General features: G+C 38.9%; 1 protein-coding gene across 4 annotated transcripts in view; it reads right to left on the bottom strand.

The window, feature by feature from the left end:
• Positions 1-17899, bottom strand: part of LOC126481251 (serine/threonine-protein kinase N) — a 335672-nt gene that overhangs the window by 173446 nt on the left and 144327 nt on the right. For all 4 annotated transcript variants that reach the window (XM_050104868.1, XM_050104869.1, XM_050104866.1 and 1 more), the window contains exons 3-4: positions 12625-12734; positions 3815-4043 (exon numbers count right to left, since the gene is read on the bottom strand). In XM_050104868.1, the coding sequence (XP_049960825.1) occupies positions 3815-4043; positions 12625-12734 (339 nt within the window). The remainder of the gene's footprint in view (positions 1-3814; positions 4044-12624; positions 12735-17899) is intronic.

The raw sequence follows: 17899 nt of genomic DNA, 5'->3' as shown, positions 1-17899 counted from the left end.
AAATTGCCCAGCAAGTAGCCATACAAATACATATATTTTTTAAATGTATGTTCTGTGTTTGTTGTCATAATGTTTTTCATGATCCATGGAACACATATCTAGCTAGCAGACAACTACATGTTTAGGAGAAGGATGGCAGTTAGTGCTCTAAACATGATGAAAAAACTGGGAGAGGTAACATAGTTGAAGGCAGGGCATCATTCACTGGATAAAATGCAATGAAGGGACAATGGTGGCAGACTCAGGGTAAGTCACATAGGGACAATCCGGTGGTCAAGAGAGAGTTGTTCTGAGTAAAATCTTTCAGTTTTCAAGACGCATCAATTCAAATAAAATACTCAAGCTTTTGATGGCTATTTCTGCCATTGTGACAGGAGTAAAAACAACTAACTGCCAAGACTGGTATGGTTATCTCCTTTGTACAGACGTGACTGCAGCCTATGGTACCAAATGGAGAAGGCCGAAATGAGGCAGATGTGGAAACATATTGGGCATATCATAGCAGCTTCAGCCTGCCATGGGACCTAGTGATGTCAAGCGGCATGAGGAGCCTGAGCCACACTTGAAACTGCTGTTCCCGCCTCCCTATGAGCATCATGTATCTGTCTTTGCTTTCTTTCAATATCCAATGCCCACACCCATGCCCTACTAATTGTGTACCCTTGGTCTCAGTTAAAAATGCTGCTGTTTATTTTCATCTCAGCTGCCTCCTTTATAACAGAATCCCAATATGATGATGCATGAGCCAAGACTCTTGTCTTTTCAAACCATATTTTGTGACAGTTTTCCAGGCTCAGTTATGACTGAGTTGCCAAGCTCCCTTTTTTTAATATGTCGCTTGTGCTCAGTACAAAGCTCTGCAACTGTGCAAATTGTTTGACCTATATAGGTGCTACTGTTTTCGCAAGGGACACCACACACATCGGGCACCTGAAAAACAATGTTTTCTTTAACAGGGCATAGCATGTCTCATATCTTGGGGTTATGCCAGAATACTGGTCTCAGTTCATGTCTCTGCAGCACACATCCTAACTTGCGGCTCGTTGCTCCATAGTACAGCAGGAAAGCAGCCAACTTGGCCTCTTCTGCCAATTCAAAAGGTGCCCTTCATTGCACGTGAACATGTTTTTAATGTTTCCTTTGCTATAAGAATTCTCTCTGAAAACGTGTCTCAAATATTCCAGTTCAGACTGTAAGTGGTCATCATCATCAGAAATAATCTTTGCTCTATGCATTAGCATGTTACGGACCCACATTCTTGCACACAAATTATCTGCATCCAAGTATCGATTAGTGTGCGTTGGCTTTCTCTACACTGAATGACTGAGCTGGGCTCCTGCATATTGTCATAGGAACAAGTGTCGGATTTATGACGACAGCATTAAGACAGGCTCATATCAAATTGGTATTCACAGGTTTTTTCCCCAATGTTAATGAGTTTGTGCTTGTTGAATGTTTGCCTCAATGACAAAATGTGAACTTTTATTATTGTACTGTGCCTTGCCCACAAAGATAGGCAATTTATGACTTTTCTGCCAAAAATCAGTTTAATGTCCAACTGCGGTCATGCTACTACCCACACTTTGCTCCATGCAACTTTCTTGTTTCCAAAATTAAAATCTATGCTTAAATGACATAATTTTGACACCACTGATGACATTAAAGAGAATTTGTCATGGACACTAAAGGATATCCGAAAACATGCTTTCCAGGACTGTGCAGCAAAGTGGGGAGGTTCCTGGGACAACAGTATGAGCTGACAACAGAGCACTTTGAAAGAAACGGGTACTAACACTATGCTAGTCAAACACTAATTTTATTTTAGAAAAAGACCTTATATTTGGCTCATCATATTGAGTCAGCATGAGGGTATAAAAATAATATTGACTAAAAGTCAAATATGGAAACTAACCAAAGATATGAATCAATCCTCACAGAACAAAAGGTATCGATCAAAAGAAAAGATTCATATATTAATGGTGACTCTTTGCCGATTATATGTAGAGTTGGAAGTGAATATCTTGGCACAAAGAAGGTACAATTTTTAAATCATTTTATCATGTGGTACATCATTTATTTTGAGATGAATCTAGTATTTATACTGCCACAGTTTCAAAGTAGCACCATGAGACCAACTAAGACTGGTCTTCATACAATTTCTGTTCTTGTACCCAAAATACAAAACAGACAGAATATAGGATGAAAATATTTTTCAATAATATGGGCTATAAAGGGGTCAACTGAAGATCCTTGAACTAGCTGCAGTGGTATGACAAAGTAAAGTCTCCCCACATTACTTTTTTGCCTAATTTTGACTCGCACATCCCCAGGGGTAAGGTATTTGCAGCTTTTTAAAGACACCATCCAAACTGCAGAAGGCTCACATACCATATAAACGCACCTGGTTCACTGGTGTGCAGAAATAATTTTTACGGTTGTGAAACTGAGTATGGAAGTTGACATATGACATACCAAACACACAAAAGTTCTTAATGCTAACATGTCTTTGTTTCATAATGTTGTTGTTGTTGTGGTCTTCAGTCCTGAGACTGGTTTGATGCAGCTCTCCATGCTACTCTATCCTGTGCAAGCTTCTTCATCTCCCAGTACCTACTGCAACCTACATCCTTCTGAATCTGCTTAGTGTATTCATCTCTTGGTCTCCCTCTACGATTTTTACCCTCCACGCTGCCCTCCAATACTAAATTGGTGATCCCTTGATGCCTCAGAACATGTCCTACCAACCGATCCCTTCTTCTGGTCAAGTTGTGCCACAAACTTCTCTTCTCCCCAATCCTATTCAATACTTCCTCATTAGTTATGTGATCTACCCATCTAATCTTCAGCATTCTTCTGTAGCACCACATTTCGAAAGCTTCTATTCTCTTCTTGTCCAAACTATTTATCGTCCATGTTTCACTTCCATACATGGCTACACTCCATACGAATACTTTCAGAAATGACTTCCTGACACTTAAATCTATACTGGATGTTAACAAATTTCTCTTCTTCAGAAACGCTTTCCTTGCCATTGCCAGCCTACATTTTATATCCTCTCTACTTTGACCATCATCAGTTATTTTGCTCCCCAAATAGCAAAACTCCTTTACTACTTTAAGTGCCTCATTTCCTAATCTAATTCCCTCAGCATCACCCGATTTAATTAGACTACATTCCATCATCCTTGTTTTGCTTTTGTTGATGTTCATCTTATATCCTCCTTTCAAGACACTGTCCATTCCATTCAACTGCTCTTCCAAGTCCTTTGCTGTCTCTGACAGAATTACAATGTCATCGGCGAACCTCAAAGTTTTTATTTCTTCTCCATGAATTTTAATACCTACTCCGAATTTTTGTTTTGTTTCCTTTACTGCTTGCTCAATATACAGATTGAACAACATCGGGGAGAGGCTACAACCCTGTCTTACTCCCTTCCCAACCACTGCTTCCCTTTCATGTCCCTCGACTCTTATAACTGCCATCTGGTTTCTGTACAAATTGTAAATAGCCTTTCGCTCCCTGTATTTTACCCCTGCCACCTTTAGAATTTTAAAGAGAGTATTCCAGTCAACATTGTCAAAAGCTTTCTCTAAGTCTACAAATGCTAGAAACGTAGGTTTGCCTTTCCTTAATCTTTCTTCATAATAGCATGGTAAAATGAAGGTAGATAAGTATTTCCATAATTAGTGCAACAATTAACTTACTCTAAAACACACGATGTATAACCTGAATACTTACCTATATGAACTTTATTAATAATTACCATTTACAAAAATTCCCCCAGGTAAGCATTGGATTATCAGTCACAATTTACCTTTGGTTTGATTCATTTCGCCACTCCCATTACTACTGGTACTGTTAGGTACTGAACTAGGATCCACACTGCTATGTCGTAGCTGCTTTACTTTCAAAATGCGCATTTTCAGGAACTCTATTTTAGCTCTTGAGTCGGCCAACATCTGATGAGCTTCAGCTAAAAGCTTTTTATCTCTAGAGTGACTGGCTGTCAAACTTGCTATCATATTTTCAGCTCCCTGTTTCACCTGTACAGAGAAACAAATTTACAATTAGTTCTGGCTAGCCTTTTCAAAGTCACAAAGTCTATACAACAGTTCAGTTCTTCTACCAAAGGAGTTGTATAAGAATGTAGGTAACTGTACAGTATAAGCTTCATGTGTACAAAAAATACAAAATTTAAAGATAAGTAAAAAATTAAATTGCAAATTAAAACGAAAGGAAAAACGTTGCTCACCAACCAGCCTTCTGAAAAGACAGGATACATGAACACTTAGAAAGAACAAATATGTTTTCAAAACTTAAAATTCCTTCATCCAATTTACAGAAATAAAGAGAGAAAGAAGGAATAGGTAGAAACTACTACCACAGAATAGGAGAGGTTACACGGGAAATCAGAACTGGAGTTAAAAGAAATATTTAAATTCCTAATAACCTAATACGGTTTGTTGCTTCACAAATCTTTTTACAATAGAGACACTGCATAAAACTGCACTGCACATCAGAGGCTGCTAGCCAGGTATCTGACTGTGGGTGCACACGGTTTTTTTTTTAGATTAGGTGGTTCTCCAGCTAATCCAGATAACAACAGCTGTAGGAAACCCAAAATATCAGTACATGATTGAAAGAAATGCCTCACACACATGAGAGTATTAAAACCCTAGTGGTTAACTGCCACAGCTTTTGCAGCAAAGTGCCAGAGTTCAAAGCACTCCTGAAAAGCAGTGAAGCTCACGTAAAATTAGGTACAAAAAGCTGGTTGAAACTTGAAATTGATAGTAGTAAGATTTGTGGGGAAAATTCAATTGTATATTGAAAGGATTGGCTACTAGAAAATGGAGATGTAGCCAAGAAACTTACTGCTGAAAAGATGAGTGAAATCAGTATTTGTCTCAGTGGTGTTGAGAAACAGTCGAAATTATTAATATTGAACACAGCTCTCAGGCCCAATGAAATCCCTATCAGATTCTGTATGAGTTAGCCCCTCTTCTAACTAAAATCTATTGTAGAACCCTTGAACAAAAAACTGTGCAAGTGTTTCAAAGAAAGCACAGGTAACACATATCTACAAGAAGGATAGAAGAAGTGATCCACAAAACTACCATCCAATAACTTGACATCAATGTGTTGTAGAATCTCAGAACAAATTTTGGGGTCAAACATAATGAGGTATCTTGAAGAAAATGACCTCTTCCACACCAAACAGCAAGGATTCCAAAAACGTCGATCAAGTGAAACCCAACTTCCACTTTTCTCACTTGGCGTACTGAAAGCTTTGGATCAAAGGCAGTCAGGTACATGCAGTATTTTTTGATTTCTGAAAAACATTTGACTCAGTACCACACCTACACTTATTGCCAAAAGTTCGATCGTGTGGGTTTCAAGTGAAATTTGTGGTTGGATGAGGACTTTTTGGTTGGGAGAACACAGCATGTTATATTGAATGATTTTTCAGTGTCACATGTCTCAGACTTTTTGCAGATGATGCAGTTATCTATAATGACATACCGTCTGAAAGAAGCTGCATAAATAATCAGTCAGATCATGATAAGATTTCAAAGTGGTGCAGAGATTGGCAATTTGCATTAAATGTTCAGAAATGTAAAACTGTGCACTTCACAAAATGAAAAAAATGTTGTATCCTATGACTATAACATCATCAGTCATAGTTGGAATGAGCTAACTTGTACAAATACCTGGGTGCAACAATTCGTAGGGATGTTGTTGTTGTTGTGGTCTTCAGTCCTGAGACTGGTTTGATGCAGCTCTCCATGCTACTCTATCCTGTGCAAGCTTTTTCATCTCCCAGTACCTACTGCAACCTACATCCTTCTGAATCTGCTTAGTGTATTCATCTCTTGGTCTCCCTCTACGATTTTTACCCTCCACGCTGCCCTCCAATACTAAATTGGTGATCCCTTGATGCCTCAGAACATGTCCTACCAACTGATCCCTTCTTCTGGTCAAGTTGTGCCACAAACTTCTCTTCTCCCCAATCCTATTCAATACTTCCTCATTAGTTATGTGATCTACCCATCTAATCTTCAGCATTCTTCTGTAGCACCACATTTCGAAAGCTTCTATTCTCTTCTTGTCCAAACTATTTATCGTCCATGTTTCACTTCCATACATGGCTACACTCCATACGAATACTTTCAGAAATGACTTCCTGACACTTAAATCAATACTGGATGTTAACAAATTTCTCTTCTTCAGAAACGCTTTCCTTGCCATTGCCAGCCTACATTTTATATCCTCTCTACTTCGACCATCATCAGTTATTTTGCTCCCCAAATAGCAAAACTCCTTTACTACTTTAAGTGCCTCATTTCCTAATCTAATTCCCTCAGCATCACCCGACTTAATTAGACTACATTCCATTATCCTCGTTTTGCTTTTGTTGATGTTCATCTTGTATCCTCCTTTCAAGACACTGTCCATTTCATTCAACTGCTCTTCCAAGTCCTTTGCTGTCTCTGACAGAATTACAATGTCATCAGCGAACCTCAAAGTTTTTATTTCTTCTCCCTGAATTTTAATACCTACTCCAAATTTTTCTTTTGTTTCCTTTACTGCTTGCTCAATATACAGATTGAACAACATCGGGGAGAGGCTACAACCCTGTCTTACTCCCTTCCCAACCACTGCTTCCCTTTCATGTCCCTCGACTCTTATAACTGCCATCTGGTTTCTGTACAAATTGTAAATAGCCTTTCGCTCCCTGTATTTTACCCCTGCCACCTTTAGAATTTGAAAGAGAGTATTCCAGTCAACATTGTCAAAAGCTTTCTCTAAGTCTACAAATGCTAGAAACGTAGGTTTGCCTTTCCTTAATCTTTCTTCTAAGATAAGTCGTAAGGTCAGTATTGCCTCAAGTGTTCCAGTGTTTCTACGGAATCCAAACTGATCTTCCCCGAGGTTGGCTTCTACTAGTTTTTCCATTCGTCTGTAAAGAATTCGTGATAGTATTTTGCAGCTGTGACTTATTAAGCTGATAGTTCGGTAATTTTCACATCTGTCAACACCTGCTTTCTTTGGGATTGGAATTATTATATTCTTCTTGAAGTCTGAGGGTATTTCGCCTGTTTCATACATCTTGCTCACCAGATGGTAGAGTTTTGTCAGGACTGGCTCTCCCCCGGCCGTCAGTAGTTCCAATGGAATATTGTCTACTCCGGGGGCCTTGTTTCGACTCAGGTCTTTCAGTGCTCTGTCAAACTCTTCACGCAGTATCATATCTCCCATTTCATCTTCATCTACATCCTCTTCCATTTCCATAATATTGTCCTCAAGTACATCGCCCTTGTATAGACCCTCTATATACTCCTTCCACCTTTCTGCTTTCCCTTCTTTGCTTAGAACTGGGTTTCCATCTGAGCTCTTGATATTCATACAAGTCGTTCTCTTATCTCCAAAGGTCTCTTTAATTTTCCTGTAGGCGGTATCTATCTTACCCCTAGTGAGATAGGCCTCTACATCCTTACATTTGTCCTCTAGCCATCCCTGCTTAGCCATTTTGCACTTCCTGTCGATCTCATTTTTGAGACGTTTGTATTCCTTTTTGCCTGTTTCACTTACTGCATTTTTATATTTTCTCCTTTCATCAATTAAATTCAATATTTCTTCTGTTACCCAAGGATTTCTACTAGCCCTCGTCTTTTTACCTACTTGATCCACTGCTGCCTTCACTACTTCATCCCTCAAAGCTACCCATTCTTCTTCTACTGTATTTATTTCCCCCATTCCTGTCAATTGCTCCCTTATGCTCTCCCTGAATCTCTGTACAATCTCTGGTTCTTTCAGTTTATCCAGGTCCCATCTCCTTAAATTCCCACCTTTTTGCAGTTTCTTCAGTTTTAATCTACAGGTCATAACCAATAGATTGTGGTCAGAGTCCACATCTGCCCCTGGAAATGTCTTACAATTTAAAACCTGGTTCCTAAATCTCTGTCTTACCATTATATAATCTATCTGATACCTTTTAGTATCTCCAGGGTTCTTCCATGTATACAATCTTCTTTTACGATTCTTGAACCAAGTGTTGGCTATGATTAAGTTATGCTCTGTGCAAAATTCTACCAGGCGGCTTCCTCTTTCATTTCTGTCCCCCAATCCATATTCACCTACTATGTTTCCTTCTCTCCCTTTTCCTACTAACGAATTCCAGTCACCCATGACTATAAAATTTTCGTCTCCCTTCACAATCTGAATAATTTCTTTTATTTCATCATACATTTCTTCAATTTCTTCGTCATCTGCAGAGCTAGTTGGCATATAAACTTGTACTACTGTAGTAGGTGTGGGCTTCGTATCTATCTTGGCCACAATAATGCGTTCACTATGCTGTTTGTAGTAGCTTACCCGCATTCCTATTTTCCTATTCATTATTAAAGCTACTCCTGCATTACCCCTATTTGATTTTGTGTTTATAACCCTGTAGTCACCTGACCAGAAGTCTTGTTCGTCCTGCCACCGAACTTCACTAATTCCCACTATATCTAACTTCAACCTATCCATTTCCCTTTTTAAATTTTCTAACCTACCTGCCCGATTAAGGGATCTGACATTCCACGCTCCGATCCGTAGAATGCCAGTTTTCTTTCTCCTGATAACGACATCCTCCTGAGTAGTCCCCGCCCGGAGATCCGAATGGGGGACTATTTTACCTCCGGAATATTTTACCCAAGAGGACGCCATCATCATGTAATCATACAGTAAAGCTGCATGCCCTCGGGAAAAATTACAGCTGTAGTTTCCCCTTGCTTTCAGCCGTTCGCAGTACCAGCACAGCAAGGCCGTTTTGGTTATTGTTACAAGGCCAGATCAGTCAATCATCCAGACTGTTGCCCTTGCAACTACTGAAAAGGCTGCTGCCCCTCTTCAGGAACCACACGTTTGTCTGGCCTCTCAACAGATACCCCTCCGTTGTGGTTGCACCTACGGTACGGCTATCTGTATCGCTGAGGCACGCAAGCCCCCCCACCAACGGCAAGGTCCATGGTTCGTGGGGGGGGGGGGGGATATGATATGGAATAATCACTTAGGCTCAGCTGTGGATCAAGCAGGTAATAGACTTCAGTTTATTGGTAGAATACTGGGGAAGTGCAAGGATATTGCTTGCAAACTACTCATGTTCACCATTCTAGAATACTGCTCAAGTATCTGGGATCCGTACCAAATAGGACTAACAAGGAATACTGAATGTATACAGAGAAGGGCAGGTCTTGTAATCATCCAATTTAGGCAATTCTGACATTACGAATGCCTTCTGGACATTGGGAAACTGTTTATTTTTAACACACCAATGTTAAATTAGCTGTATGTATACACCTGAGGATGTGATTAAATCACTGCGAAACCAGTTATGTTTGATCCTGTAATAAAGGACCTACTAACAACTAAGCTGCTACTGAAAGTTTTTTAGATTTTAAAAGTTTCTGAAAATATTTCTATTAGCATGGAGGACCAGAAAGAGCGGTCATTCCACCAGGGTATGAGGTACTGATCATGTATAAGCCTCTGCAACAACAATATGGGAATGGAGCTTTACACACACACACACACACACACACACACACACACACACACAACAACAACAACAACAACAATAACAAAACTTATCAGTTTGCCTGGTATGGCCAATGCATAAGCAACACAGGATGGCGGACTTCTTCTGGGAGAAGCAGTACTCTCCTCGATTGATAGTGCACAGTTTATTAGAGGGGGGTTAGTAGTCTGCCAGATGCTTTTCCATCTCTGATGGAGCAGAGATTTTGTTTTCACTTGCAAATCCGCACCTGGGGTCGTCAAAGTAAATGGGGGACAAGTAATAGCTCCTCTAGCTAAACAATTGGCCACTTCATTCCCGGGGATATCCACATAACTTGGGACCCACATGAAGATAATCGAGCAGGCAGTATGATGAAGTTAAGCAAGGTCATGAATAGCAGATACCATAGGGCAACAAGAGTAACATCGGTCAACGGCCTGGAGTATGCTCATTGAGTCATTACATATCAAAACATGGTCAAGGAAGGCCTTTTTAATACGTTGGAAAGTTCTGTCAACAGCTATCAGTTCCGCCATAAAAACACTACACCCGTTCTTGGCAATGAATGGCATTCCCGACCAGCAGGAGATGTTAAAGCATATCACATCTTATTGAAATTCTTCCAATCCTTATGTGGCATACAGCAAACCAGTGCTTAACAGTATTGGTTAAAAATAGTCTTGGTTGCAATTGCATTTTGTGGTGGCAAAGAACTGACAGGATTATTGAAAATGGTCACTGCCACAAAGATTGTTATGTAGTGACCACAAGTAGTGAAGCCACGAGATTGTGGGAAGATATAGCTAAAAGGTGCCATGGGCGAGTACTGAGGGAACATGGATCACGGTTGGTAAGAAGCTGGTGTAACAGAAGGCTCCTATCCGATGAAGTGGTACTTCCCCAAAGGGAGAGTGCACACTGAAAGCCCCACGTATGAGAAAAGGGTGGAGAATTGTTGGATTCAACTGGTCAACTCAGTGAAAGTAAGTGGCCTTCCTGGAGATAGGTAAATGTTGCAAATAATGATCGCTGAGTTAGTTTGCAACCATACTGCTTCCATTGTGTTATGAAGGGGAATCCACTCACAGGTGATGTCTATGTTCCGTAACATACAGATCCCTCCAGATGCCCTTTTGGAGCCAGCTCGGTTCTGACACAATGCATGATAACTGCATAGTATTGGGGCATGGACAACAGTGAAATGAATTTCTTGTAGAGCAATGCAAATTACAGAAGAGGAGGAAATAAAGTGCTGTAATTCCAGCAGCTGACGGTAATATCTATTACAGTTCCAATGAATAATCATCTTACGAGTGTCCAAGTTAGGCAATAGGGGCCAGGAGGGCCAGCCATCCTCCCAGATCACTGCTTGTCACTAACAGGGATGGAAGCACACCAATGAGCACTGGCTCAAAATCCAAAGGCGTGGGAGGCTTTGGCTCCTCCACGGTCATGTGACTAGCCTTATCTCAATTGTTTTCACATAATTTGTCATCATAGCAACAGGATATGGGCGTTGTTATTATTTTAGTACTTCAGTATAGGACAGCCAATCAACAGACTTACATTCCTGTATTTTCTTTTCTTTCTTTACGACTGCGCGAACTGGTGTAAAGGATAATGTTCAGTGCAATTAACACACAAACATCGTTGGTCACATGGACTACCTTCATGGAGTGATCATCAGCAGTTACCACATTTTGGGTCCACTGCGCAGCAGGATGACATATGACCAAAGCGTAAGCATCATAAGCACCTCATTGGTGGCAGGACTTAAAAGTTTCACGTCACACCTGCACACTGTAACTAACTGTTTCCGGGAGGAAATTCCCTTCAAAAGCTAAGATACAAGTACATGTATTTGTTCAATCATCCTTAGGACTTTTCTGGGCACGTCAGATAAAATGTACACCTCATCTTTCAAGATTAACCCATAGCTCATCTGTATGGAGTGTGAGATACCTGTGTAAGACAATTCCTTGGACCATTTTCAAATGTTTATGTGGAGCAATGTTCATGGGTGTGTCATACAATCGTTCGCCTGAAGAGCTGTAGACTGTGCAGCAGAGGTGACTTTAAGTGCAAAATGTCCACCCTCAGGCCACCCACTCCCTACAGGTACCACCCAACCGCAGCAAAGGTCATTTGGTACGACAGCCATTGCCAGGGGCCCTGATGCCCCACGATAGGCATTCACCCCTTGGTATGCTCAAGCATCAGTAATGTGACCCCTTTGTTGTCTGGAGGCTCTACTGAAAGGCTACATAATGACCCCACCATGTCAGACTGACTGTTGCGTTGGCTTTTAAATGCGTACATGAGATCATGCAGATATTGTGTGAAAGTTATCTTGCACTAGTGATCTTGAACAAGCATACAAAGGTAAGCCAAAATGGCTACCTGGAGTTTCCACTGTTTTAAGTTAGGTTCAAGATTTATAAATTTTGTGGTGAGGACTAAGTTGCTACTGGCCAAACAAATAATGTAATCAAAACAATACCTTAACCTTAATACATTTTAGACTTGGACAGCTTCATCTGATTATCATGTAATTCAGGAATGAATTACTGAATACTTATGTGTGTTATGAAAACAGCTCTGTCAAATAACTGTTGAAACTATGATTTATTACATTAACAGTTTACTGAAGAGCTGTTTGTGTTTGCTATATAACTCACAATTTACAAGTTTTGGCACTTCAAAAGTGGTTCATAGCAGACACCTAGTTTCTAACCAAAATAAACAATAAAAATTACTGAAAATACTAAACTGGACTCAAATTTTAACATGGTAAGAACACAATTTCATTTTCCTCCTACAGCTAAAGATAAACTGCTACCAAGGAAAGAGCTTAAGGGAGGAAACTGAAAGCAATAGGGAAAAAGTAAGTATGAAAAGTTTTAAAAAAGGAAAGGCTACAATACATTAAATACTATCTGAATCCACTCCTGACACTATTTTGACTGTCTTCTCTGAGCCATTAGCTTAGTATCTAATTTTGTGCATCTTCTGCTTCAATGCGGAACTGTAACTTAAAAGAACAGGTATATATGTTTTACCTTCTGTTCTATGTTCAGCTGTTTTTCAAGTGAAAGAAGTCTTAAGTCATTAATCAGTCCATCTCCATTGCTTGAGTTTGCTTTTCCATGTTGTGGAGAAAGAGCAGCATCTGTAAACAAATTATTCAATGAGAAATCTTAACCATGACAACAGCAGTACCACATCATGATATCTCACAAAACAACATTATTGCAAGGAAATAAACAAGTATTTTGCCTAACAATTGAAAGTAAAGGACTCTGATACAACCAAGAATGTTTTGTGCAGATTACAAGCTTCATCTACAGTTATGCCAATTGTTTGTTTGTGTGTGTGTGTGTGTGTGTGTGTGTGTGTGTGTGTGTGTGTTTCTTTAAAAAAACAACCATGCACTTTTCATTCTGCACCGTTCCCTTCTTCACAGAATCTCAAAAACTGTTATGCACTTGATGTCTTCATTCAATATATTTACATTCTTTGTATTTATTTTTATTGTAGAATGTTTGACTTGTTTCGATAGTCTTTTCCAGTTGTATCTAGGAGAGTCAAGTTTTTTTTGCAGAGTATGATTTTGGCTTTTATGTGTGGGAATGGCCTTTTACTGTAACTGGAGACTTATTATGGAATCTCACGATTTCTCATTGGACTGTATTTAGTTAATCCAATGCTTTGAATAATTTCTCCCTGGTTTGCATCTTTTGTTAACTTCTCCAAGATATTTACATTTTTAGACTTCAAAGACTTATCCAAAGTCAGATTACAGTGATTTCTATAAACAAAAAAATTAAGAAAAGTTTAATTTATCTCTACACCAAAAACAGGTAAGTTTAATTGTGACTTCTTTATTTTCAATTTCAGGTATTACTTGGCTACTTTTGTCTGTTTCTTTTTGTTCTTTTTTTACATTCTTAAATGGTGCTTTTTTCTCAGAATACTGAAGTGTGCAGATCTAACTTCAGTCTCCTTGCAAAAGTCTGGTTTGAATTTCAAATTGTTACAAAAATACGCTGAAAATCTTAACTTCCAATTTGGTATTTTCAGGCATGCTTTGACCAAATTTGTCTGTCTGTTATTTACTTTTAATTCAGCAAATGTTAAGAATGGGGCTCATATCCCCACGAATCATTTCCTTTATAGAAAATATATTATTATTTAGTCATGAAGTAATGTTAGATAACTGAGTTCAAGTGTGACCTAATTTTTGGAATGGCCCCAATATTACCCTTTTTTTTATCAATATTCTATCTGCCTAATATTGCACTAGACAAAATTTTAACAGTACTAGGAAATCGATTGTGCCTGTTTTCTTTTTCTTTTTTTGAAGTACACACACTCTTGCACCTTCCAATAGTCTAGTCTGGTATTTCTTCGATTTCTCATTTTTAAAAATTAAGTTTAGGATATTTTTTAAGCCTCAACCACTAAGGTCACACTTATTGCCACCTTCTACATGCACTTCATTTTTTTAAATTTGTTCTTTAGATAATTATTATTAAAGCCCAGTTGCAGGTTGCCTATCTAACAGGTTCCAGAGGCAATAACTATTTAATTTTCAGTACTTCATATAATTATTGAGTAAATTTAAAAAAATTAAAATGCTGTCATAATATACTCTCTAAGAGGCATATCTTACATTAAAAGCTTAGCACAGGAAGCCAAGTATTTCAGTTAGAAACTTTGCATATGTCTTGAGGCAGCATAACTCGTAACACAAAAATTACCCAGACCACATACAACTCGTATTTGAGAATGCGAGCACTTCACTTCATGACTTGTATCACTTACTACATTTTCGCTGTTCATGCAGCAAAACTTCATCATCAGGCATGACATTTTAATGCATTACTTCTTTATAACTTACATATTAGGAATACATTTTGAGACAATATCCAGGTATAGCACAGAATGTACCTGTAAAATGATATCACTGGACAACACTTAAGTTCAGGAGATATGACATCATAAACACTGAGCTACGTGAAAAACTAGCTTTTTGTGGGGGAGTGGGGTTAGCTTGCTCAACTATAAAGGTTTTACATACTTAACACCAAATATTTGACAAATGTCTGAAGCTGTTTTATACAACAAACCAGCATGTGCTGAAGCTCACACTGCAATTCTCAAATTGTTGGAAGTCTTTGTGTTCTTCGAATATAAGAATATTTTCAAACAAAGTAGCCAGTAGTGCACAAAAATAGTGTTTTGTATGGCACCGTTCACTGGGAGGTCCCAAGGAGTAGGTTCAGCCCCATAATCAGAAAGGGTTTTCTTACTTCACGGACAATGGTCCTGTGCAGTGTGAGAGAGATAAGAGAATGTCATAATGTGACTTCAATGGATGTGTATATCCTATGGTGTTGTATGATGGTGATATGTGGAAGAGTGTGAAACCCAATGCCAACACAGGGGCTACTCCTCTCTAACACCATGAAGGGGACTCCCGAGTTTAGCATGCAGCCCATCTGACAGATAGAATTTTATGCAGTGTCAAAAACATTCACTCCAGAAGATGGTGTGGAGAGATTTAGAACTGAATCCAGAATTTATGTACAAAGTCTGGTGATCATGAATTTTACACCACCACCTCTCCTCCTCTTATTGGCCAAATACTGTATTCTACAGCATAGAGTTTGAGATCAATACTACTATAGCTCCTTCCTGGACCGTTTCGAGCATTTTTTATTTATTTTTTTAAGTGAATTTTTAATTGACTCAAGTCAAAATGGTTACTAAAATTTAATCAATTGAGATACAATTTCAATTGATTTCAGAAGGAAATTATAAAGCCTTAAGACATAAGAGCATAAACATATTAGTGATGACAAGAGAACTTATGTATCACTTGAACACAAGTCTCAGCATCAGTGATGTAATAGAGATTTCTCTCATTCTGGACCTCTTCTCACAATACCAGCCAGCCTGTTGATGGCTGAAGGACAACAGGCCGGTTTAGGCCAGGGTGAATTGAAGTGAGCATAACAGAATAAGCATTCTACATCTACATCTATACTCACCTACTCACCAAGCTGCCTTGTGTCGTGTGACAGAGGGTACTTCGTGTACCAGTTCGCCCCCCCCCCCCCCCCCCCCTCTCATTTCCTGCTCCAGTTTGATTTTCGGGATGAACAAATGCGGGTATATACCTCTTCGAACTGGAATATTGACATTTCCCTTCTGCAGCTGAGTGTGTGCTGATTTGAAACTTCCTGGCAGACTAAACAGTGTGCAGCACCAAGACTCAAACTCGGAACTTTGCCATTTCCCTTCTGCAGCAGAGTGTGTGCTGATTTGAAACTTCCTGGCAGACTAAACAGTGTGCAGCACCAAGTCTCAAACTCGGAACTTTGCCTCTCGCAGGCAAGTGCTCTACTGACTGAATCATCCAAGTATGACCCATGACCCATCTTCACAGCTTTACTTTTGCCAGTACCTCGCCTTCTACCTTCCAAACTTCACAGAAGATCTCCCGCAAAACTTGCAATACTAACACTCCTGGGAGAAAGGATACTGCAGAGGTATGTCTTGGTCACAGCCTGGGGGTTGCTTACCCAGAATGAAGCTTTCACTCTGCAGTTGAGGGTGCACTGATATGAAAATTCCTGGCAGATTAAAACTATGTGCCAGACCAAGACACTAACTTGGGACCTTTGCCTTTCACTTGCAAATGTTCCATCTACTGAGCTACCCAAGCACGACTCATGACCTGTCCTTACAGCTTTACTTGCGACAGGATCGCGTCTTCTACCTTCCAAACTTCACAGTTCTCCAGCAAAACTTGCAGAACTAGAGCTCCTGGAAGAAAGGATACTGCAGAGACATGACTTAGCCAGAGGAGTGCTAGTCTTGCAGCTTCACACGAGAGCTTGTGTGAAGGTTGGAAGTTAGGAGATGAGGTACTGGCAGTTTCAAATAAACAAAACATCTTCATTCAATTCTTCTTTACTTTCTTGGTAGCAGACTCTATACAAAAATATTCTAACATAGTTAAATTGTTTTTTCTTTGTATTTTTGTTTTTCTCATATTTTTTCAATGAGCAATAGTTGTGTCATTTAGTTTATTTTGTGCTGTTCTCACACTGGCTAATCACTGACTTTTAGGGCATTTTCAATTCTCTTATTTGCCTCAGATAAAAGTTTGTTGTAGGCATGTAATTCTGATTAGATACACTTTTCCTCCCTTTCCAATTTTTTTTCTTTCCTTTAAGTTTTTTTTTACTTTGCTAAAATATTTTTTCCCTGTTTTTCTTCTTCTACTACTTCTCTTTTCCTCTTTTCATATCATTCTTTCCTCTTCCTTGCACACTCTTCTTGTAATCATTTTTCTTCCTCAGGTCTAGCTAAGTAACACTGACGAACTGTACAATTTCTTTTCAAAAATTATTTTATAGAAACTTTTATTTCATAGCTGTATTGTTTCAATCCATCTTTTATAGATTCAACTGCGCTCTATGCAATTCTGGGGAAGGTGTGTTCTAGTTTCTGTGAGAAAATTGTTAACACTGGGAAATCTGCTTTCTGGATCTGCATTGCTATCTACCACTACTAATACAGAAGGTGGCTACTCACACATTCAGGGGTCAAAAATTCCTGATAAATTAATGGTGAGCAGAGGGAGCGGATACCACAATAATGACTTCTTTCCTCTCAAGTGATATACACCATAAGCATTAGTTTACACGCAGCTTCTAAACATTGATAATTTATACAGAATAATATTCATATAATTAACACATTTGACATATTATTTTGAACTATGTGATATATGAAACTCAATTAAATTAAATTTCAAAGCTAGGTTAAAAACACAGAATTCCCTAAGATTTAATGAAATTTCTGAAATTCCCTAAGATTTCCCCGATTTTTCCAGGCAAAATGTAATTGCCTGAGAATACCAGGCTTTCCAGAAGAATCGCCACCCTGACTCGGTTTTCACCAACCTCTTCAGGTTTGGGAACACATCACTAGCTGCAAAACTTTTTATGAAAAATATTTTTTGCAAATAATGGCCAATAATCAACTTCTGCATGTTTCTGTCAATGTCCTTTGCAATATACACATCACCTGGTATTGTATGACACTGAAGAATCTTCCACTCATGAGAGATGATTTCAATAGGTATTGGAGAAGTTAATATAACATTTTCTGTGATTTTTTTGATGGAGTTCACAGCCCATGATTTACATCTATTTTCAAGATGAAGGCATCTACTCTATTGCACAATTACAGTGTTGGCCGGTAATTTTTAAGATGATGGTGTGCTACTTTTCATAAAATTCTCTCATACAAAGAAAAAGT

The sequence above is a fragment of the Schistocerca serialis genome, chromosome 5 (assembly GCF_023864345.2).
Source record: "Schistocerca serialis cubense isolate TAMUIC-IGC-003099 chromosome 5, iqSchSeri2.2, whole genome shotgun sequence".
In the NCBI taxonomy this organism is placed as follows: domain Eukaryota; kingdom Metazoa; phylum Arthropoda; class Insecta; order Orthoptera; family Acrididae; genus Schistocerca; species Schistocerca serialis.
The sequence above is the reverse complement of the archived record's forward strand: the minus strand, read 5'-3'. Positions and strand labels throughout refer to the sequence as shown.